Source organism: Delphinapterus leucas, unplaced genomic scaffold, assembly GCF_059928025.1.
Source record: "Delphinapterus leucas isolate spDelLeu-1000000601 "Yukka" unplaced genomic scaffold, BTC_Dleu_Yukka2 spDelLeu_asBTCV2_sq25, whole genome shotgun sequence".
NCBI classification, from domain to species: domain Eukaryota; kingdom Metazoa; phylum Chordata; class Mammalia; order Artiodactyla; family Monodontidae; genus Delphinapterus; species Delphinapterus leucas.
In genome coordinates this window covers 4610458-4632222 of record NW_028322234.1, presented here as the reverse complement: position 1 = coordinate 4632222, position 21765 = coordinate 4610458, and the positions used below count along the sequence as shown (strand labels likewise).

The 21765-nt window shown below is 47.3% G+C and overlaps 1 protein-coding gene and 1 pseudogene across 5 annotated transcripts in view; one reads left to right on the top strand and one right to left on the bottom strand.

The window, feature by feature from the left end:
- ZNF496 (zinc finger protein 496) overlaps window positions 1–15459 on the bottom strand; it is a 40111-nt gene extending 24652 nt beyond the window's left edge. The window contains exons 1-6 of one of the 5 annotated variants that reach the window (XM_030762290.2): window positions 15268–15459; window positions 14925–15150; window positions 13382–13498; window positions 12607–13033; window positions 11992–12175; window positions 6244–6320 (exon numbers count right to left, since the gene is read on the bottom strand). In XM_030762290.2, coding sequence (XP_030618150.2) covers window positions 6244–6320; window positions 11992–12175; window positions 12607–12996 — 651 coding nt within the window. In that variant the 5' untranslated portion in view covers window positions 12997–13033; window positions 13382–13498; window positions 14925–15150; window positions 15268–15459. The other 4 variants (XM_022558631.3, XM_089905166.1, XM_089905167.1 and 1 more) reach the window with 4 other exon arrangements.
- On the top strand, window positions 1447–5278 carry LOC149744053 (mitochondrial transcription rescue factor 1 pseudogene; annotated as a pseudogene).
- Window positions 15460–21765: the final 6306 nt, after the last annotated feature.

Sequence of the window (21765 nt, the reverse complement as noted above, 5' to 3'; positions counted from 1 at the left end):
TATAGCACTAAAATGCTTACATCAGAAATGCTAACATTTGAGTCTCAAATATATTATCTAAGCTCCCACCTCAAGAACCCAGAAAGGGAATAGTAAAACAAACCCAAACATGCTAAATGAAGAAAATAACATGAGAGCAGAAATCAATGAAATTGAAGACAGAAAAATAATAGAGAAAAATCAATGAAATAAAGAGCTAGTTCTTTGAAAATATCAATAAAATTGAAAACCTCTGAAATGACTGACAAAGAAAAATAAAGGTACAAATTTTCAATATCAGGAATGAAACAGGGATATCACAGACCCTGCTGATAACAGAAAGGATGATAAAGGAGAACAACAAATCACTCCACACACAAAAATTTAACAACTTAGATGAAATGAAACAATTCTTTGAAAAATACATACTACCACAACTCATCCACTATGAAACAGTATGAATAGCCCTATAACCACTAAGGAAGTTTAATATATAATTAAAATACCACACACAACCCAACCCACCCCCAAACCTTCAGGTTCTTATAGTTTCACTAGAGTATCCTACCAAATGTTCAAAGAATGAACACTAATTCTATACAATCTCTTTTAGAAAACAAGAAGAGGGGACACTTCCCAATTCATCTTCTGAAGCTAGTATTACCCTGAACAAAACTAGGCAAAGATAGTAAAGAAAACAAACAAACAAAAACCACTGACAGGTATCTCTCATCAACACAGATATAAAAATCCTTAACAACCAGCGCTCAGCAATCCACGGGGTGGGGGGCGGGGAAGGGGGAGCGGCGCTAGCGTACAGGTAACTGTGCCCCTGCCCGGCGTGCGGTGCCCACTGTCCGCTCCCGCTTCTGTTGCTTCACAGCAAGCACATGGGAAATACGGGCAGGGCGAGCGCCAGTCCCCCGCCCACGCTCCTGCCAGGTCTCTGCGTGAGTCTCTGGCGTCCTGCCGCAGCCGGGCCAGCTCGGGACGCCCCGTGGTTCCGGGGGCTCTTAGGGGCCTCGCGAACCCGGCGGGCCGAGGCCGTCTTCCCCTGGGCCCGGCCGTTCCTGTTGGCTGCAGGCACAGACCGCAAGCTCGAGGACGCTGGTGTCCAGTTTCCCTTGACCTTGAGGACCCGGGAAGGTCGTACGAGCCATGGCTATGCCTAGCGTCAGATTGCCCAGCAGCGTTTTAAGAAAACCAGATGCCTGGATTGGGCTCTGCGGTGCGCTACGAGGGTCACCTTCACATAAACACTGTGCTTCCTGGAATCGATACTTGTATTTGTCTAGTACCAAGTTAAATGCTTCAAATTATAAAACATTTTTCCATAACATTTTCTCACTGAGACTCTCAGGGCTTTTAATATCTCAAGAATATATCTTCCCATTTTCCGTAAGACTCAAAAGTAGTGTAAGCGGGCTTCCCTGGTGGCGCAGTGGTTGAGAGTCCGCCTGCCGATGCAGGGGACGCAGGTTCGTGCCCCAGTCCGGGAAGATCCCACATGCCGCGGAGCGGCTGGGCCCGTGAGCCATGGCCACTGAGCCTGCGCGACCGGAGCCTGAGCTCCGCAACGGGAGAGGCCACAACAGTGAGAGGCCCGCGTACCGCAAAAAAAAAAGTAATGTAAGCTCTAAAAAATCCACTAAAAAGACTCTGCAAAAAGTGGAAGATGAAGGGGACTCATGAGATGAGTGAGCAGGAAGAGGAGCCAGAGGACGACCCCAGTGCGGTCAGAGACCATAAGGACCTGGACAAAGTAGTGCAGTCTTTCCGATATGACGTTACCCTGAAGACGGGCCTAGATATCGGGAGAAACAAAGTGGAAGATGCATTCTACAAAGGTGAACTCAGGCTGAACGGGGAAAAATTATGGAAGAAAAGCAGAACGGTGAAAGTGGGAGATACACTGGATCTTCTAATTGGAGAGGATAGAGAAGCAGAAACAGAGACAGTGATGAGGATTCTCCTGAAAAAAGTGTTTGAAGAGAAGACCAGCAGTGAGAAATACAGAGTGGTGTTACGGCAGTGGAAAAAGTTAAAATTGCCTTAAAAAGTACACTCAAATAAATGGATTGCTTTTTAGCAAAAAAAAAAAAAACCTTAACAAAATAATAGCTAATAAAATTCAGCAATATATAAATAGAATTTTATATGACAAGAAGGTGTTTATTCCAGGGAAGCAAGGCTGGTTCAAAACTCAAACAATACAATCCATAATATTAACAGCCTAAAGAAAATTCACATGATCATATCAACTGAAGTAGAAAAGGTTCTGACAAATTCAACAATCACACATAATAAAACTCCAGAAAAATAGGAATTAAGAAACTTACTCAACTTGATAATTTATTTAAAATTTACAGCTAACATTATACTTAATTGTGACAGACTGAATGCATTCCCCCTAATATCGGGAACAAGGCAAGGATGGATGTGTCTGTCCCCGCTGCTGCTATTCAACATTGTGCTGGGAGTTCTAGCCAGTGGAATGAGGCAAGAAAAGGAAATAAAAGCATAAAAACTGGAAAGAAAGAAAGAAAACTGCCTTTATTTGCAGATGACACGATTGTCTACAGAGAAACTCCAGGAACTGTTTAAAATAAAATAAAAACCCCAAACCCTCCTTAAACTGATGTATGAATCCAGCAAGGTCACAGAATAGAAAATAAACATTCAAAAATCAATTGTGTTTCTTATACTATAAATGGATGTGTTATTATCAAAATTAAAAATAAAAATTATAATTCCTCAAAAAATGAAGTACCTACATATAAATCTAACAAAACACATACAAAATTTATATGCTGAGAACTACATAACAGTGATGAAAGAAATCAAAAAAATAAGTAAATGGAGAAGCATTCTGCATTCACAGATTGAAAGATTCAGATGATAAAAATGTCAATGCTCCCCAAATTGATATACAGGTTTAACAAAATTCCTATCAAAATCTCAGTTATACCCTTCATAGATATGGACAAGATTATTCTAAAATTCACAGAGAAAGGCAAAGGGACTAAAATAGCTAAAATAATTTTGAGAAAAAAAAAATAAAAAAGGAGGAATCAATCTACCTAATTTCGAGACTTAGTATAAGGTACAGTAATCAAAATTATGTACTATTAGAGAGAGAGAGACAAAAAGATCAACAGAACAGAACAGAGAACCTGGGAAAAGACCCACACAAATATGCTCAATGGATTTTTGATAAAGGAGCAAAAGCAATTCAGTGGGGGAAAGACAATGTTTTCAACAAATGGTGCTGGAGAAACTGGACGTCCACCAGCAAAAAACATGAATCTTGACCTAAGTCTCACACCTTATACAAAACTTAGAGATCACGGACTTAAATGTAAATGGATCACAGATCATGGATTAAATGTATCATGGACTTAAACGTAAAATGAGTATGTAACTATATAACTTTTAGGAAAAAAACAGGAGAAAATCTCTGGGATCTAAGACTAAGCAAAGAGTTCTTAGACTTTACACCAAAAGCATGATCCTTAAAAGGAAAAACTCACAATCTGGACTTAATCCAAATTTAACACTTTTGCTCTGCTAAAAACTCTGTTAAAGGGATGGAAAGACAAGTTCCAGAGTGAGAGGATATATTTGCAAAACACATATCCAACAAAGGACAAGTATCTAGAATATATACTGAGCTCTTGAAACAACAGTGAAAAAGTAAATGGTCCAATTAGATCACAGGCAAAAGTCATGAAGAAACATTTCACATAAGAGGATATTTACATGGCAGCTGAGCACCTGAAAAGATGTACAACATTATTAGTCACTAGGGAAATGCAACTTTAAACCATAATGAGATATCACTTATCAGAATGGCTAAAATAAAAAAAGTGACAACAAATGGTGGGAGGATGTGAAAAATGTAGATCAGTCATACATTGTTCATAGGAATGCAAAATGGTACAGTCACTCTGGAAAAGGATGTAGCAGTTCCCGGAAAAACTAAATAGGCACTTGCCATTCAACCCAACAACTGAATGCCTGTGCATTTACCCCAAAGAAATGAAGACCGATGTTCACACAAAACCTGTACACAAATGTTTACAGCATCTTTATGCAAAATGGCCCCAAACTGGAAACAACCTAGATGTCCTTCAACAGGTAACGGGTTAAACAAACTGTGGTATATCCAAACCAAGGAATTCTACTCAGCACTAAAAAAGGAATGGACTACTGATACATGTAAAACCCTGGCTGAAGCTCCACAGAATTAATGCTGATAAATCCATTTATGTAATTTTTTTGAAATGACAACAGTACAGAGATGTAAAACAGATTAGTGGTTGTCAGAGAAGGATGAGAGCATGGGGTAAAAGAGAAGTGGGTTTGGCTATAAAAGGCAACATGAAGTATCCTCCAGTGAAGCAAATGATCTGTATCCTATATGTATCAATGTCAATATGCTAGTTGTGATACTATATTATATTTTTACAAGATGTTACCATTTAGTGTAAAAGTACAAGGGATCTCTTGTTATTTCTTACAACTACATGTGAATCTACAATTGTGTAAAAAAATATATAAACTTTATGTGCACCCATGATCATAGCAGCATTATTTATAATAAAAGGTGTGTCCATCAATGAATGAACAGATAAACCAAATGCATTACATACATACCATGGAATATTATTCGGCCTTAAAAAGGAAGGAGATTCTGACACATGTTAACGTCATGGATGAACCTTGAGGACGTTATGCTAAATGAAATAAGTCAGTCAGAAAAAGACAAATACCGTGGGATTCCACTTTTATGAGCTATCTAGCGTAGTCAAATCATAGAAAAAGTAGAATGGTGTTTTCAGGGGGCTGGGGGTATGAGGGAATGGAGGGAATTAATTACTTAATTTGTGAGGAATTTCAACTTGGCAAAATGAAAAAATACTGGAGATTGGCTACACAACAATGTGAATATGTTTAACATTACTGAACACTTAAAAACACTACTGTACATTAGAAATGGTTAAGATACTAAATTTTATGTTATGCACATTCTACCACAAATGCATTTTTTTTAAAAACTAAAAAAAAAAAAGGCCTTCACAATGGTGATTTCTAGTGCACTAGGCAGAAACTGTCCTCAATAGAGTGATAAAACAGCACTGATTTATCAAAATCTACATTTTCCTTTCACAAGATGAATACCAAAGCTCATTAGATATTAAATTCACAGTATCTCCTTGTGTGTCATACTGGTCAAAGGTATCAAGTTTTAATAAGAAATATGAGTTTCATCTCCTTTGGGTCATTTGTGTTCAAGAACTATCACAGTACATAGAGGATGCTAAAACATGTGTGCTGAGCACTAGGGCCCATGAGTACGGCACTGAGGGAATAGAGACACCCCATCCCATGTACCCTGGTTAATTCCTTCCTATCCTGAGCCCTCTCCACTCCCCAAGTTTAAAGTCTTATCGAATGCACTGTGCAGACAGCAAACTTGAGATGTGTTTCCTGTGCATCTACTGTCCTTCAGTCTTCCAGCTGCCAGGGGACCAGAAACAAAACGAAGTCCATACCTTCACACAGCCCATTCTTGTGGGAGGAGATGACTCTGTGGTACAGCAACTAAATGTTATGCCAGCCAATGGAAAGCGTTGGAAATAAAAATGAAGGGGTATGGTGGGAAACCGAGGCCGAAGGCAGAAACCGGGCTGAAAAGAGGTGGGTGAGAGCACCTGCCAGACCAACACCAGCCCCTATCCTGTGAGGACACCTGAGAACGTAAGCCTCGTGAGGGAACATGGAAGGGGGAACTGCAGAGGAGATCCCCTAGCAACTCACTGCACGGTTGTGTGACGGTGCTGAAATAATCTGTGCTTTTTCCCTCCATTTCCTCATACTTCTGAAATAGCTACTACCGTGATTATTATTAAATAAAAAAAATACCCTATGAAGCAAAAGAGTGAAGAGGTCTCTCTTTGTTCACAGGAAAGGAACTCTAAGATGCCAAGAGGACAACAGACGAGGACTCCAGGGCATTTGTTTTCCACCATCTTTGTCTGCACAAAGGCTCCCGAAGGTGACAAACAGCCAGGACTACACAGGCAGGAGGGATGCAGAAGAGCATCTTACAAACTCATGCCCTTCCTGTATTAGTTTTTCTCTGCTAGGGCTGAACAACCTGTGGGGCAGACAGCAAGCTGGCTGGGGTCCTGGAAAAGCTGCCATGCAGCTTAGAGACAGGCAAATATGGGGTTCTCAAAGACCCTTGAAGAAAACACTCACCGGGGGCAGCTGGAGGGCAGTCACCTGCTGTGCGTCCCTCAAACTCGCTTCCTGAAGAAGGGGAGAGTCTTGCAGGACTGAAAGAGATCAGAAATGGATAGCTCATAAAATCCTGGGTCTCTTTTTTCACCTGTAGAAAGAGGATTACCAGATGATGCACATAAAAAACGCCCGCGGGACTTCCCTGGTGGCGCAGTGGTTAAGAATCCGCCTGCCAATGCAGGGGACACGGGTTCGATCCCTGGTCCAGGAAGATCCCACATGCTGCGGGGCAACTAAGCCTGTGCACTGCAACTACTGAGCCTGCACTCTACAGCCCACAAGCCACAACTACTGAAGCCCGCGCACCTAGAGCCTGTGCTCCACAACAAGAGAAGCCACCACAAATCACAATGAAGAGTAGCCCCCACTCGCTGCAACTAGAGAAAGACCGCACGCAACAACAAAGACCTAACATAGCCAAAGAATAAATAAATAATTTAAGTTAAAAAAAAAAAAGCACTTGCAAAATAAGGATTTCTGTCACTTTGCTTTCAGACATGTCAGTGGGGGCAGTAACGGGGAATGCCTGGGGTCCAGTTGGCTCTGCCACCAACTAGCTATGTGACTCCCTGAAGGTCCAGGGACGTCAGCTGTATCATCCACAATACAAGGGAAATGAAGGTTAGAGGTCCATGGAGTAAAAGGGGTCAGTAAGAGCTGTTAGCAATTAAGATTATTGTGGGACTCCCAGTGTCATATAAATTTATACATTTATAAGTTTATAAATTGCAAAGCTCTTTAAGAAAGACTATTATCTCTATCAGATGCTCCTGGAAGAGCACCTCCCACAGTGCCCAACCACCACCACTCAAAATGTGTACACACTGTAGTACTGGGATCATCTCACTCTCCCTTATCTTGGGCTCCCAAGGGCTTCTGCTACATTCTCATATGATTTCTCTCCCCTGACCAGCACGTGCCCAGGCTTCTGCAAGAAGTGAGCCACATACCTGGCCCATGGTGCAGCCATGTCGAAATGAGCTGTGTTTCAAAAGGTAGCCCTTTCACAGAATAAGCTGCACTATCACCTCTCAGTTCGGAGAAAATCTGGGAGGTTACCCGCAGCTCATGATGTGAAATGAGTGTCAAAGCTAACATTAGAAGCCAGTGTTCCTCACCTCTCACACCTGGGACATAAAGCGCTCGGCAAACAGCAGGGGCAGGTGTGGCTATCTGGAACGACAGCCTGAGACAGGAGCCAGCTCAGACCAGTAGTGACACTTGGGTGGGGGTGTGTGAGGAGAATTCCCCACGGAAGGCAACCTCATCACTCCACTGCCAGAAGCTCAGGCTAGGTGGGCATGGATTCGAGGAAGGCATGATTTAATCCGGCTCTCATACCTGCCACCTTCTGGGGTATAAAACACAGCCCTACCCTATCTTTCACCATGATAAGTGAGCACATCGACGCTTTAAAGATTACTTTGGACAGCTTTCAGCCTCTAAACAAAATCTGTATTTGGGGGAAAAGCTTCAAGATTAGGAACTATATGGCTTTTACTGGAAGTGCTTCCCAATGATACATCACCTGAACGTTTAAGGTGTCAATAGCTAACTCTCATCATGCCTACTTTGTCCATTCATTATTGCTCAAGAAATGGAAGCGTTGACCCTTTTGATCCAAAGCCCATCCATGGTAGCTGGATCATCTCAGAACTTCACCCTGAAGCGAGTAGCCTGCTACAGTTCCTGAAGCACCTCCTCCTCCTGAGGGTCCTGTCATGGCCATCATCAACCTGCATAACCCAGGCTGCTTGCACATGCATTGTTTATTTGGGCAAATGGTTGTTTCTCATGCCTGTGGTTATGGGCTGAATTGCATCCCTGCCAAATTCATATGTTGAAGTCCCAACCCCCAGTACCTCAGAATGGGACTAGATTTGGACATAGGGCTTTTCAAGAGATAATTAAGTTACAAAGAGGTAATTGGGGTGAGCCCTAATCCAATATGCCTGAGGCTCTTATAATAAGAGATTACGACACAGACACACAGAGGGACGACCATGTGAGGAAACAGGGAGAAGACGGCTGTCTAGAAGCCAAGGAGAATCAGGTCTTAGGAGAAACCAACTCTGCTGATACCTTGATCTAGGACTTCCAGCTTTCAGAACCGTGAGACAATAAATTTCTGTTGTTTGAGCTGCCCAGCCTGTGGGACTTTATTATGACAGCCCAAACAAACTAGCACATCTGTCTTGACTTTTAACCAAGGAGAGGCTGGAGCGTTAATTTGATTCGTACAGAAATCAGTATAGTTTCACACATAAAGAAATGTAATATGTAACTTTTAAAAACTGAAAACCTTATCACAATGACAAGGACAACTTCTGTGAGTCGTAAGAACGCATTCCTGGTCTCCTCATGCTTTCTTTTTCCATCTATAACTATAGCACAACTGTAGCCCAAGTCTGCCCAAACTAACCCTCACGCCCTACAGGTCACTTCCTTCAAACTGAGAGCACCACTTCTTTCCACGATGATTAATTACTTCAACTAGAAATCATGGGCAGGAATTCCCTGGTTGTCCAGTGGTTAGGACTCCATGATTCCACTGCAGGGGGTACGAGTTTGATCCCTGGTCAGGGAACTAAGATCCCGCATGCTGCATGGCACAGCAAAAAAAAAAAATCAAAAAAAACCAAACAAACCATGGGCAGCTCAGGCCCCCTGTTCAGTATTTTATGGGTATCCAGGCATACCTCATTTTATTGCACTCTGCAGATATTACTTTTTTAAAAAACTGAAGGTTTGCGGCAACCTTGCATCAAACAAGCCTACTGGTAACATTTTCCCAAAAGAATTTGCTCACTTCATGTTTCTGTGTCACATTTTGGTAATTCTTATAACATTTCAAACTTTTCCATTATTGTATTTGTTACGGTGACCTGTGATCAGTGATCTTTAACGTTACTATTGTAATTGTTTTGGGGTGCCGTAAACCATGCCCATATAAGACAACAAACTTAACTGATAAATGTTGTGTGTGTTCCAGTGGCTCCCACACTTCTCTCCCTCTCCTCGGGCCTCTCTATTCTGTGAGACACAACAATACTGAAATTAGGCCAATTAATAACCCTACAATAGCCTCTAAGTGTTCACATGAAAGGAAGAGCCGCATACCTCTCACTTTAAATCAAGACAGAAATAATTAAACGTAGTGAGGAAGGCACGTCAAAAGCTGAGACAGGCTGAAAGCTAGGCCTCTTGCACCAAACAGCCAAGCGGCAAATGCAAACAAAAAGTTATTGAAAGAAATTAAAAGTGCTACTCCAATGAACACACAAGAAAGCAAAACCGCCTTATCGCTGATATGGTGAAAGTTTTAGTGGTCTGGAGAGATCAAACCAGCCACAACCTTCCCTTAAGCGAAAACCTAATCCAGAACAAGGCCCTAGTTCTCTTCAATTTATTAAGGCTGAGAGAGGTGAGGAAGCTGAAAAAGAAAAGCTTGAAGCTAGCAGAGGTTGGTTCACGAGGTTTAAGGGAAAACGCCAGTCTCCATAACCTAAAAGTCCAAGGTAAAGCAGCCGGTCATCCAGAAGATTTAGCCAAGATCATGAAATGAAGGTGGCTACACTGCACAACAGACTTTCAGTTTAGACAAAATAGCCTTATATTGGAAGAAGATGCCACCTATAGGGCTATCAGACCTAGAGAGAAGGCAATGCCTGGCTTCAAAGCTTCCAAGGTCAGGCTGACTCTCTTGTTAGGTGCTAATGCATTTGGTGACTGTAAGTTGGAACCAGTGCTCATTTACAATTCCAAAACTACTAAAACTTCCCTTAAGAGTTATGCTAAATCTATTCTGCCTGTGCTCTATAAATGGAACAAAGCCTGGATGACAGCACATCTGGTTACAACATGGTTTACTGAATACTTTAAGCCCACTGTTGAGATCTACTGCTCAGAAAAAAAGATTCCTTTCAAAATAGTACTGCTTTTTGACTAGTCACCCAAGAGCTCCCTGATGAGATGGACGAGATTAACACTGTTTTCATGCCTGCTAACATAACATCCATTCTGAAACCCACAGGTCAAAGAGTAGTTTCAAGTTTCAAGTCTTATCATTTAAGAAATACATTTCACATGGTAATAGGTGCCATACACAGTGATTCTTCTGATGGATCTGGACAAAGTAAACGGAAAATCTCCTGGAAAGGATTCACCGTTCTAGATGCCAGTAAGAACATTCACGGGAACTCCCTGGCAGTCCACTGGTTAGGACTTGGTGCTTTCACTGCCGGGGCCCAGGTTCAATCTCTGGTTGGGGAACTAAGATCCCACAAGCTGCGCGGCACAGCCAGAAAAAAAAAGAACATTCATGGGGAGAGATCAAAATATCAACATTAACAGAAGTCTGAAAGAAGGTGATACCCATCCTCATGGATAACTTTGAGAGGTTCAAGACTTGAGTGGAGGAAGAAACTGCAGATGTGGTGGAAACAGCAAAGAGAACCAGAACTGGAAGTGGAGCTTGAAGATGTGACTGAATTGCGACAATCTCATGATAAAACTTGAATGGATGAGGAGTCGCTTCTTATGGACGAGTAAAGAAAGTGGTTTCTTGAGATGGAATCTACTCCTGGTGAAGATGCTGTGAAGACTACTGAAATGACAACAAAGGATTTAGAATATTATATGAACTTAGTTGATAAAGCAATGGCAGAATTTGAGAGGACTGACTCCAATTTTAAAAAGAAAGGCGTTCTGTGGGTAAAATGCTATAAAAGAGCATTACGTGCTACAGAGAGATTGTTCGTGAAAGGAACGATTCAATGGATGAGGCAAACTTCACTGTGGTCTTATTTTAAGAAATTGCTAGTCACCCCAACCTTCAGCAACCACCAACCCGATCAGTCAGCAGCCATCAGCATGGGGGCAAGACCCTTCACCAGCAAAAACATTTCATCGTGCTGAAGGCTCATATGATAGTCCGCAACAAAATATTTTCAATTAAAGTATATACATTGATTTTTTAGACATAATGCTATTGGACACTTAATAGACTACAGTGTAAACACAAATTTTATATGTACTGGGAAACCAAAATTTCATGTGACTCACTTTATTGAGATTATCTCCACTGGACAGACCAGGAAACTGAGGCTTGCAGAGTTTAGAAGCATGCCCTGGGTCATACCTGGAGGATTCAAAGCCAAGTGTATCTGCTGCCAAAGCCACCTGACTGTGGCCATTGGTGCATTTTGTACAGATATTCAGACACGTCTAGCCAACATCCATGCTCCAAGTCCTGAAGATATCACCCTATCCCCTAGGAAGCATTTTTATATTTCTTTGCAACATTATAACAATCCTGAGAGCGGAAGTTGTTTGGCTGGGGAAAGAGCGGTTCACAGAGACAAGAGGACATGGCCATGCTCAGCTCCCCACACGGGCCCTAATGGGACGGCGACGGTGCCCAGCTGTCCCCAGACCAACAAAGCCCAGAGGTACGCCCTCAAAGAGACAAGATGATGCAGCCTCAAAAACACCTACCCATAGTAGAGGTCCCTCTGGGCAGACCTGGCACCCATGAAGAGGATACTCTCATGAGATTCTGATTGAATTGCTCTAGGGAAGAACCAGATGCTGAAAATGGTTCCAGGCTACTTAGGGGGAAGGAGAGAACTACAAATGTCAAGAGCTACTTCCAAGTGCACAGGACTAGGTACAAACACCACTTCCCCACTCCCTTGGGCTCCCTACCTGGGTCCCCGCTGAGCTGGCCCGAGAGTCTGCTTGGAAGCCCGGGGCCCTGAGCCAGGGCCATGGGCTGGGCGTCCTGGCTCTTTGCAAGGTCACTCTGGGGTTCTGCTGGCAGCCGCTCCTGCTCCTGGTCTGGAGGGCTGTCCCCATCGTCAATCACCACGGGGTCTTCACAGTGCTTGAGCTGCAATCCCAGAGAGGGCTTTTCAGAGCTCGGTGGAGAGGTCCCTGGCCAGATGAGGACCAGCAACTGTCCCAGGGACTGGACAAACCCCTCCCTCCCTGGGCCTGCTGACTGTTGACTCTACCACTAGAAGCTCAGTCCCAGCCTTGTACAGGGCTATAAAGTGCGGGGGCGGGGGTAACATAACCATGCCACCAATTAGGGCCTTTAGGGAATGGAATCTGCTTTTTTAGGAAACCAAACTTCAATGTGGGCATAACCGAAGCACATAGCTCTAGATGGAATTCCTCATCCCTGGCCAGGGGACGCGTGACCCCACCAAACCATCAAAGCACAAGGTGGCCCTCCTTTCCACACCTGCTGCCCAGCCCCACTCTCTCCCTCTCCCTTCCCATCCTCCCAGCCAGCCCAGCCCAGCCCCCTCTGCTCACCCATTGCCAGGGTCTCCCCGGCTCTCGTTCCAGTGCCTCCACAGCAGCCACAGCCTGATCGCCACTCTCAGGTTCCTGGGCCCGCACCCAGCCCTGGATCTCCCGGGGCAGGATGGCCAGAAACTGCTCCAGCACCAGCAGCTCCAGAATTTGCTCCTTGGTGTGCCTTTCAGGCCGCAGCCAGCCCCGGCACAGGTCCCAGAGGCGGTGCAGGGCCTCCCTGGGGCCCGCCGCCTCCTGGTAGCAGAAACGTCGGAAGAGGCGGCGGGAGGACTCGGGGCTGGGAAGCTCACCCTGGGGGCTAGGGTTCTCTCCCGGTGGGCTCCTCATTTTCCTGGGCTCCTCACTTTCCTTCGGAGCCAAGACTCGGGGGCACAGGGCTGTGGGCATGATGGGATTTGATGGGGGTCAGCAGCAGAAGACGACCCTATTTCCAAACAGAAATCACTGGCTTCAATGTTCTGGTCTCCTGCAGTAGTTTTTTGGGGGTGGTGATGGGAAAAGTGAAAAAGCCCACAGAGACCAGCCCTTGGGAGAAGCCCTGGGACATGTGAGAAGTGTCAGTGTGGATGATCCTTAAACAAAGGGAGAGAAGGAATGACCCCATTCCCAAAAGCATCATTTTGTGATTCCCCTAACTGGGTGACTGGACAAACAAGGCAGGGAGTCCAGGAGAAAATCAGTGGCATTTCAACGTGGCACTGGCGTTCCAAGCATCCCAGGAGACCAACAGGGCCGCATGCAGGAGAGAGATGTAATTAACGCTCTGTGGTACCTTCAGTGTCCAGGTCCTCCTGGAAAGGACCTGAAATGGACGAGCTGAGAAGGCCGCTATCTTGAGGCTTCAGAGCCAAAGTCACCGTCCTTGCCCTTGAGACCTTTACAAAATGAGCTAGAAGGACAAAGACAGACATGCACAGGAAAAGTCTTCAAAGCTGATCCAGGAAATTCATCCTGCTGGTGGCTAGGGCTGACGATCAGTGCTAGACCAACACAGACTGAGAATCGGCCTTGCTCAGTGGAATATGCACTGGGAAGCAGGGAATAAAGCAGACAGCCTAGAAGATCCCCAGACAAGAGATGGAGAAAGTCAAAAGAGGCAGCCACATCCTGAGTTTCCTACAGAAAAATAACATTATGTATTTAAAAACATCAGTGCTTTCAGATGAACCTCCACCCAACTCACTGAAGTCTGAATAGTAAATTTTAGCGTATACTTAACGATGTCTGGACCTTCCACCTGGCCTCCACCCATCTTGCCTTCTCTTCAAACCACAATGAAGAAAACCACACACACCTCACAGACCTTTCTCAGGCAGAACAGAGGTTGGGCACTCATGGCACAGCCTCCATAATTGTAGGGTGGGGCTCAGGGGCCCCTCCACCTCCCCAGTGAACACATACAGAGCGACATCAGAGAGTAGGGGCCACTACTCAAAACTATGGGACCCAGGGAAAATGAATGGCACATGGGGTCGCACGCAGTCCCCCACCACCACCATAAGGCCTCTGAGATCCTTGGACATGGTCACTTGCCCTCCTCACCAGGTTTATGAGGCTCCCCAGCACGCCAGCACCTTAATCTTAACAGCTCAGTGCCCCCACCCCCCAAGGGTTCCATGCAAAACGCAGGCCTCGTTTCCATTTCACTGGAAGACAAGTGTTCTTCACAGAAGAACAACAAGGCCACTGAATGGCAATCAAAAAAACCCAAATCTCTATAGCTCTTTGCTTTCCAACATAAAAACAAATACAGACTGGCATAAAAGGACTTTGAGGGTATCTGGCTGGACACGCTACAGCTTGCCCCGCCTCCGGATTTCCTCCAGTGTCTGCTCCTGCATCTGACACCCAATCTCAGCCTTACTCACTTGCCACGTTCCATGAACTCAGCCATCACACACCTGCAGGGCCTCTAGGTTCCTCAGGTCTGCACCCAACCTGTGCCCCACCCTCAGTCAGTACTCAGATACCCGCTCTCGGGCATCTGGCTCTAGGCTCTGCCCATCATCCCTAACCAGACAGCCGTGTTCCTGTCACCCTAGCACCTGGCACACAGGAGTCTCAGAAATGATGTGTGATGAATGAATTAACGTTGGTCCCAAGAGGATCCCACAGGGGGGCGGGGCATGCTTAAAGAAGCTCTAGGCGGAGGAACAGAGCTGGATCAGCAGAAAGAGGAGGGGATGGGCATTTTATGCCAGGAAAAAGGGCAAGCCTTTCCTCGCTCCAGATCTCTCTTCCTTTTCCCTCTCTCCCTTTCCCTCCCTACACATACACACATCCACCTCCACTTTACCCAGTTCCCGGCTCCTCACCTCACAGCCTGGAACTCCTTCCCTGCGTCTAACTCAAATCCCTCCTGCGGCGGAAGTCTGCGGCAGCAGCTCCTCATCCTTCCAGCCCGGTCCCCCGGGTGTGCTTCCTGAGGCGGGTTCTCTGCAGAGGCCACTCCGTCCCTGGCTAGCCGAGCCCCCGTCTCCTGCTCATCCAGAAAACCACGGCTCCGCTTAGGAGGGAAGAAATGGTAGCAAATGGAGGCGCCTGAAAAACAACATTTGTGTTGTCTTATCCCCCTCCCCGGAGACTCACCGCACGGCTCCTGGAAGCGAGGCAGGGCGCGCGGGCCACAGAAGCCTGGTCCGCCTGGGCCGCACTCACCGCCGCGCCGCGTCCCAGTTGGCGGGCCGTGCAGGCCTGACCGCCTCCGGAGCCCGCCGGACGCGGAGGAAAGGAAAGGCCGAAGCCCTCCGGCTCCCTCCCCTGGGACACTTCCTGCTCCGCTCTAGGACCGGGGAGGTCTCCGCATCTCAGTGGTTCGCTCCTCCGCCCCCCGGCCGAGGTGTGCGCTGGGGGTGACATCCGACACCCCCGGCCCGGCCCGGCCGGCGCGCCCCGCCCTGCCACGCCCCGCTCCGCTCCGCTCGCGACCCGGCCTAGGAGCTTGGCCGGGGGCCTTGTGGGTCAACCACACCGCCTCTGCCCTGCCTCCCCGCGGGCTCGCGCGGGGGGCGCGCGTCGAGGCGGGGCGGGAGGCCGGGTCGTCGAAGGCTCAGCTAGGACCGCGCCTGGAGGCGGGTGGCAGATCGGGGGGGTGCAGAGAACACGGTCAGCGGGAGGGCTCGCGCGGGTGCGCCCTGCCGTGGAGAGCCGCCGGTGTGGGAAGGTTGGCCTGGGGGCTCCTCTCTTCGCTGTTCTACCCCTTCGGACTCCCACACGGGCTTGGGGACGCCCGGAAGGGACGATCCTGGAGCCGAGGCTGAATGCTGGAATTGGGAGGGGGAGCGGAGGAAGAAGGCTGCCGCGCACAGTGGGCCGCTACATTTCAGAATCCCGGTGTTACCGCCCCGCACCCCGCGCCCTGGCAGGTCCAACCCCCTTCCAGCCAAAACCCCTCCTCTAGGTACGGCCCGCGGCCGCTGAAGAGACGAGGACTGGAGAAAGTAAGAGTCACCTCCCCGATTCGTCATCTATCGGATGCCCAAGGTTTAAGCTCCGGCTTTTGGGGGGTTTGTGGACTTTCACAGCGGCCCTTACACATCCCTTCTGAGCATCAGGACAGCTCTGGGGAGTGCGTAGAGGGACTTTGGTCAATCCCGGCCCCCAGTGGGTGGTCGGAGTGCTTATTGCTCCCTTAAGTGTAGCGTGTAGCTAGCTGTTCACACTGAGGCCGAGGGACAGGTTAAGGGACTTTGACTTGAGGTCGAGGGGCCGTGAGGGGCAAGAAGAATTAGGGCCTCTGGACCTCTAGATAGGGCTCCTTGCCACTGCCCTATGCTGAACATAGCTCAAAGGCTCAGAGGGGTCTTCCTGGGGTCATCCTTAATCTTCCAGGTTCTTGGGTTTGGGAGCAAGCATGTATCGGGTCCCTGAGCAGGCCTGATTCCCACCAACCCTTCTCTTTCTTCATCTGCCTGGCACTGAAGTTGGACTCCCCCACGGAAGAAGGCAGAGAAGTGTCTACATCTACTAGAGGTGATACACTACTGCAGATAAATGATTTTTCTCAGATCAAGTAGGACAATACCAGTTCCCTGAAAGAAAGTGGCCTGGTTGAGCAGGTGGGAGAGAGGTGGATGGACTGAGGACCGGGATTTCTTAGCAGTGTTGCTTTTCCTTATTCCTTGGACTTGGGAGCCTTTTGTTTCTTCCTCTCAATTATGAATAATCACTCCTGAGTAGGGGAGTTACTGGGAGCCACCAATTGCCGTATGCTTGGATTCTGTGACTTTTGCAGGAGATGGATCAAAGCAAAGGAGTAACGCTCATTTTTGTGTAAAGTGATTGTTCCCCCAAATAGAGCCAGATGCCGGCAGGGCCACCCAGAGTTCTTACCTGGAACCTGCAGATACAAGTGGGAACCACCCCCTTCAGACTTAACTCGACTCAGCGTTAACAGGATTCACGTGCACCCCCTTCTCAGGAACACCAGCCAGGAACCATGGCCTGGAGGAGAAGCTGGGGAAGAGCCAAGGATTCGCCAAGGCAGGTCCGACTAAGGTACTTTGGCAAATAGCGCAACCTGCTCTAAAAGTCCAGATCCTCTGCCTGGGTTCCCAGCCCTGTGACTGGGCAGGGAACTACCTGTTGAGTGTTGGTAATTTGTGCTCACAGTTCTGCCCACTGCAGTTCGAAAGCAGATAAAATGCAGGGCCCAGAAATTCCTAGCGCACAGCATCAGATCAATCCTCCCTGCCATGTCCAGTTCCTTCCCCTGACCTGACATCTCCCTGTACACTGTTATCTCTTCGAAGCTTTGTGTTTATTCTGTGTTTCGCTTAGCACAGGGGTTATGAGTCAGAGCACCTGGGTTAAAACCTGCCTCATCAATTCCTAACCAGGTGATCTCAGGTATACTTAACCTTTCTGTGCCTCAGTTTCCTCATCCAGAAAAAGGATGATGCTGTCTACCTCGTTAAATGCGCGGGGCCATTAGATCGTTCAACAAATGTGTACTGAGTACCTACTAGGCGTTCATTATACTAGGCTCCATTCCAGGTTCTCAGGGTGCATCTGTGAACACAATTGGCTGAGGGGATGGCTGAGAGGGGCAGGGCGGGCAGTTAGCAAAATCAATAACATGATCTGCTATGTTTGATCCATGGTGCAGAGGAAGAAGAAAATGGAGCAGCATCAGGGAACAGGGGTGCTGGGGATGAGCTGGTGACAGTCACAGTATTAAAGAAGAGGTCAGGACAGGTTCCACTGTGATTGTGACATCTGAGATGAGGGAGTTGATCAAGCCCAAGCCTGGGTGAGATCAGGGTCCCAGGTAGAAGCCACCATGAGAGCAAAGGCCCTAAAGTTGTGGAAGCACAGTGAGGCAGCCAGTGAGCAAGTACAGTAGGGTGTCAGCTCAGGGTGGAGGTGGGGAGGCAACTGGAGGCCATGGGAAGGAGTTTTCCTTGACACGAGATGGGATTGTGACAGATACCACTAGTGAAGCAACAGAAAGAGAACCCTGAATGTCAGTGCTGCTCAAGGACCGTTGAGCCATCTCACACTTAATGTATACATTTCATTTGGTTTATATTATGTTGCTGATTGTGTATATTTTTATGAAAGGCTTGCTGTGTGCCACCATTTGTTTCAACCTTGGGGAGACCATAGTGGACAGAAGATCCTGGCTTTTAGAAGCTGGAAAGGGGAATCAGATGGTAGATGGCATGAAAAAAATAAAGCAGGCTAAGAAGGATCCTGCTGGGGCGGTCAGGTAGGACCTTCATGAGAAGGTAACATTTGAGGAGAGAGCAGGTGGAGGGCAAACTGAACAGAGGTGTGCGGAAAGGACATTGCAGCAGAGGGAACAGCATGTGCAAAGGCCATAAAGCAGGAGGCTTGTCCCCCCCCACCCCGGAGAAATGGGAGGCTGGAATGGAGTGACTCTGGATTTTACACTTAAGAGGGTTTCAAGTGAGGGCATGGCCTGATGGGACTTTGATTTTACGTGATCACTGTGCAGAACAGATTGGAGCTGGTTGGAGGAGGCAGAGGTCATGTTGGAAGCAGCCACAGAAATGCAGGCAGGACATGGTCCATTCCAGAGTCAGCTGGTGAACAGTGGTGATTTCCCCCATGGTGTGCTGCTGGGTGTCAAAGGAGTGAGAAACGGCTGTAGTTTTGGCCCCAGTTGGGTGATTGGAGGGTCTGCCTAGGAGACTGCAAAGCAGGTTTCTGGGAAGGGGTTAGGAGACAAAGATGTGTTTTGGACTTGCTACGTCTGAAATGCTCAAAAGACAAATCGTTATGACTGTCCAGGGAGAAAGCCAAGGCTGGAGGTGGAAATCTGTTGTCCCAGCACGGAGCAGGAATTGAGACCCTGGGACGGACGAGTGCAGGTTGAGAAGCTGCCTTGGAGAGGGTGGATCTGCCACACCAGCTTTGGAGACTAGGAAGAGAGGAGGGAGATCCAGAGGGGGAGGAGAAGAAGAAAGGGGGAAGGGGGGAAAGGGGAAGGAGAAGGAGGAGCCACCATGAGCTGGAGAGAAATCTGGGCAGTGCCGAGCCTTGGGATCCCAGGCAGGCAAATGTGTTTCAAGAAAGAGGGATATTTCGTGAAGATAAGTGCTGCTGGAAGAACAAATTAGATGAGGAAAAACACCGATAAGAATACTGACCCTAGTATTTGGTATAGAGGGCCCCTGAGCGGAGCAGAGGTGGTAGAGCTGCTGGGATGGAGTAATTTGGAGAGAGAAAGGAGGTGAGGGAGTGGAGACAGTTGCGCAAGAAAAAGTGGCAGTTCCCAAGGGAGCATGGGTCCCATCTTAAGGATGGGAGAATTACAGTGTGTGGCTTAAAAGAAGGAGGGGCTGGGCAGGAGCTAAGGGGAGCAGTGAAGGGAGAGGAGAAGGCAAAGTGACCTCTGGGCCCTGAGGCTGACGGGGAGCAGGTGAGTGGAAGTCCATGGTGGACTTCTGAATACTCAGACACTTTGGCAAAATAAGAAACAGGGTGTGATGATGTATTTTATGCATCAACTTGGCAAGGTCAGTGTGCCCAGGTATTTGATAAACACTAGTCTAGATTTGCTGTGAAGATATTTTTTTAGATGAGATTAGCATTTAAATCAGTAGACTTTGGGGCATCCCTTGTGGCTCAGTGGTTAAGAATCTGCCTGCCAATGCAGGGGACGTGGGTTCGAGCCCTGGCCTGGGAAGATCCCACGTGCCACAGAGCAGCTAAGCTCGCGCGCCACAACTACTGAGCCTGAGCTCTAGAACCCTATGAGCCACAACTACTGAGCCCGCGTGCCACAACTGCTGAAGCCCACGTGTCTAGAGCCCGTGCTCCGCAACAAGAGAAGCCACCGCAATGAGAAGCCCGTGCACCGTAACGAAGAGTAGCCCCCACTCGCCGCAACTAGAGAAAGCCCGTGTGCAGCAACGAAGGCCCAATGCAGCCAAAAATAAATAAATAAATTTATAAATAAATAAATTTTAAAATAAATAAATTAGTAGATTTTTAAGTAAAGCAGATTATCCTCCATAATGTTGGTGGGCCTCAACCAATCAGCCTTTAAGGGTAAAGACAGGTTTACACACACACACACATCCTATTGGTCTTGTTTTCCTGGAGAACCCTGACTGATCCACGGGGCCCTTGGCTAACAGTGAGGAGCATGAGATGGTAGAGGTGTGAGAGCAGGAAGGAGAAGACATGACACGCTCACCTTGCAGAGTGGAAAGTGAATGGGCTGTAGGAAAGGAAACCATAAATTATGCCAAACGTGGAAGGTCAACTGTGCACCATGAAGTACCATGTGTAGCTTTCCTAAAACCTAGTATCTACATACGGAAGGGCAGCAATTACATCTTCCCCCGGAGAGGAGGTCATCATTCCACAGAATATGCTTGTGGACCGATGACAAATACAGGTGTATAAGATGTGCCACCTCGCCGTCTGGTTCCTGGACCAGCCACATCTGCCTTACCTGGGAGCTCATTAGAAATAGAACCCTCAGGCCCCAAACACAGCCTGCATGGTTAGCCAGATACAGGGGGACTCTCTAGCTCTTTGAAGTTTTGGGGTTTTTTGCCACGCCTCTTAGCATGTGGGATCTTAGTTCCCTGACCAGGAATCAAACCTACGCCCCCTGCAGTGGAAGCGGGGAGTATTAACTACTGGACCGCCAGGGACGTCCAAGCTCTTTGCAGTTTGAGAAGCTCTGTTGTAAAGGGGTCAGCATGGTTCTGGGCATAGTAGATGCTCAATAAACTGTAGCTTAGACTAGCAGTTCTAAGAGTAATAGTGCTGAATATTACTGTGAATTATTCACAGGCTTCCAGGAAGCAAGGACAGCAGGGCTCTGACCTGGTCCCCAATATCTAGCAGAGGCTATGGCTGGTGAAAAGGGCTCAGTGAGAATCCGTTGAGTGAAGGAATTTGGCTTAATTAATTTTCTCGCAATACAGGCCTCCCAGCTGTCACATGAAGGCTGCTCATCTATTTTCATATTTTGTTTTGTTCCTTTTGCTGAAGTCAAAAAGACTTTGAGAACTACACAAAGGCCAACATAACCAACTACTTAAGGGCTCCAATGAAAGCACCTAAAATGACCCACTTGTTCCCTGGAAAAATGTGCCATCCCTTTCCTCAAAGTCACATGTGGATGCTGTGGTCAAAGAAACAAAGCCAAAACACCAAACATCAGTTTGGGGGGCTGTTTATGAGCATTGGGGTGTTAATACTGACTCATCCAGACCACCAGGGACCAGCCTGTAGCTTGGCAAATTCAGTTAACTGAAACAACCAGATTTATTGTACTGGTGCCATGAGGGAGGGGGCATAGAGGATGCTGGAGTGAGACTTGATAAAGGAAGAAGGAAAGTGTCTTCTTAAGGTCTGTTTGCAGCTGAAGGTTGGAGGAGGAGGAGGACGGTTCCAGGGAAGTGGGGTCACTTCTGCTTTGCATGCTATTTAGAGGTGGGCTCAGGAGGGGTGGGGTTAACTGAGGGTCAGGGGTTGTCAGGAGGTGAGGGTAACTTAGCTGCGGAGTCAGAGATGAGTGTAGCAAGCAGATCTGGGGTGTCAGTGGAAAGAAAATAAGAGTCACTCCAAGACGGGTGCATTGTGGCATTTTACAGCTGCTACAAAACCTTAGGGAAGGCACGTTTCCTGTGGACACAAAGCTGCTTTACTGTGTGTCTTCTTTCCTGCCTG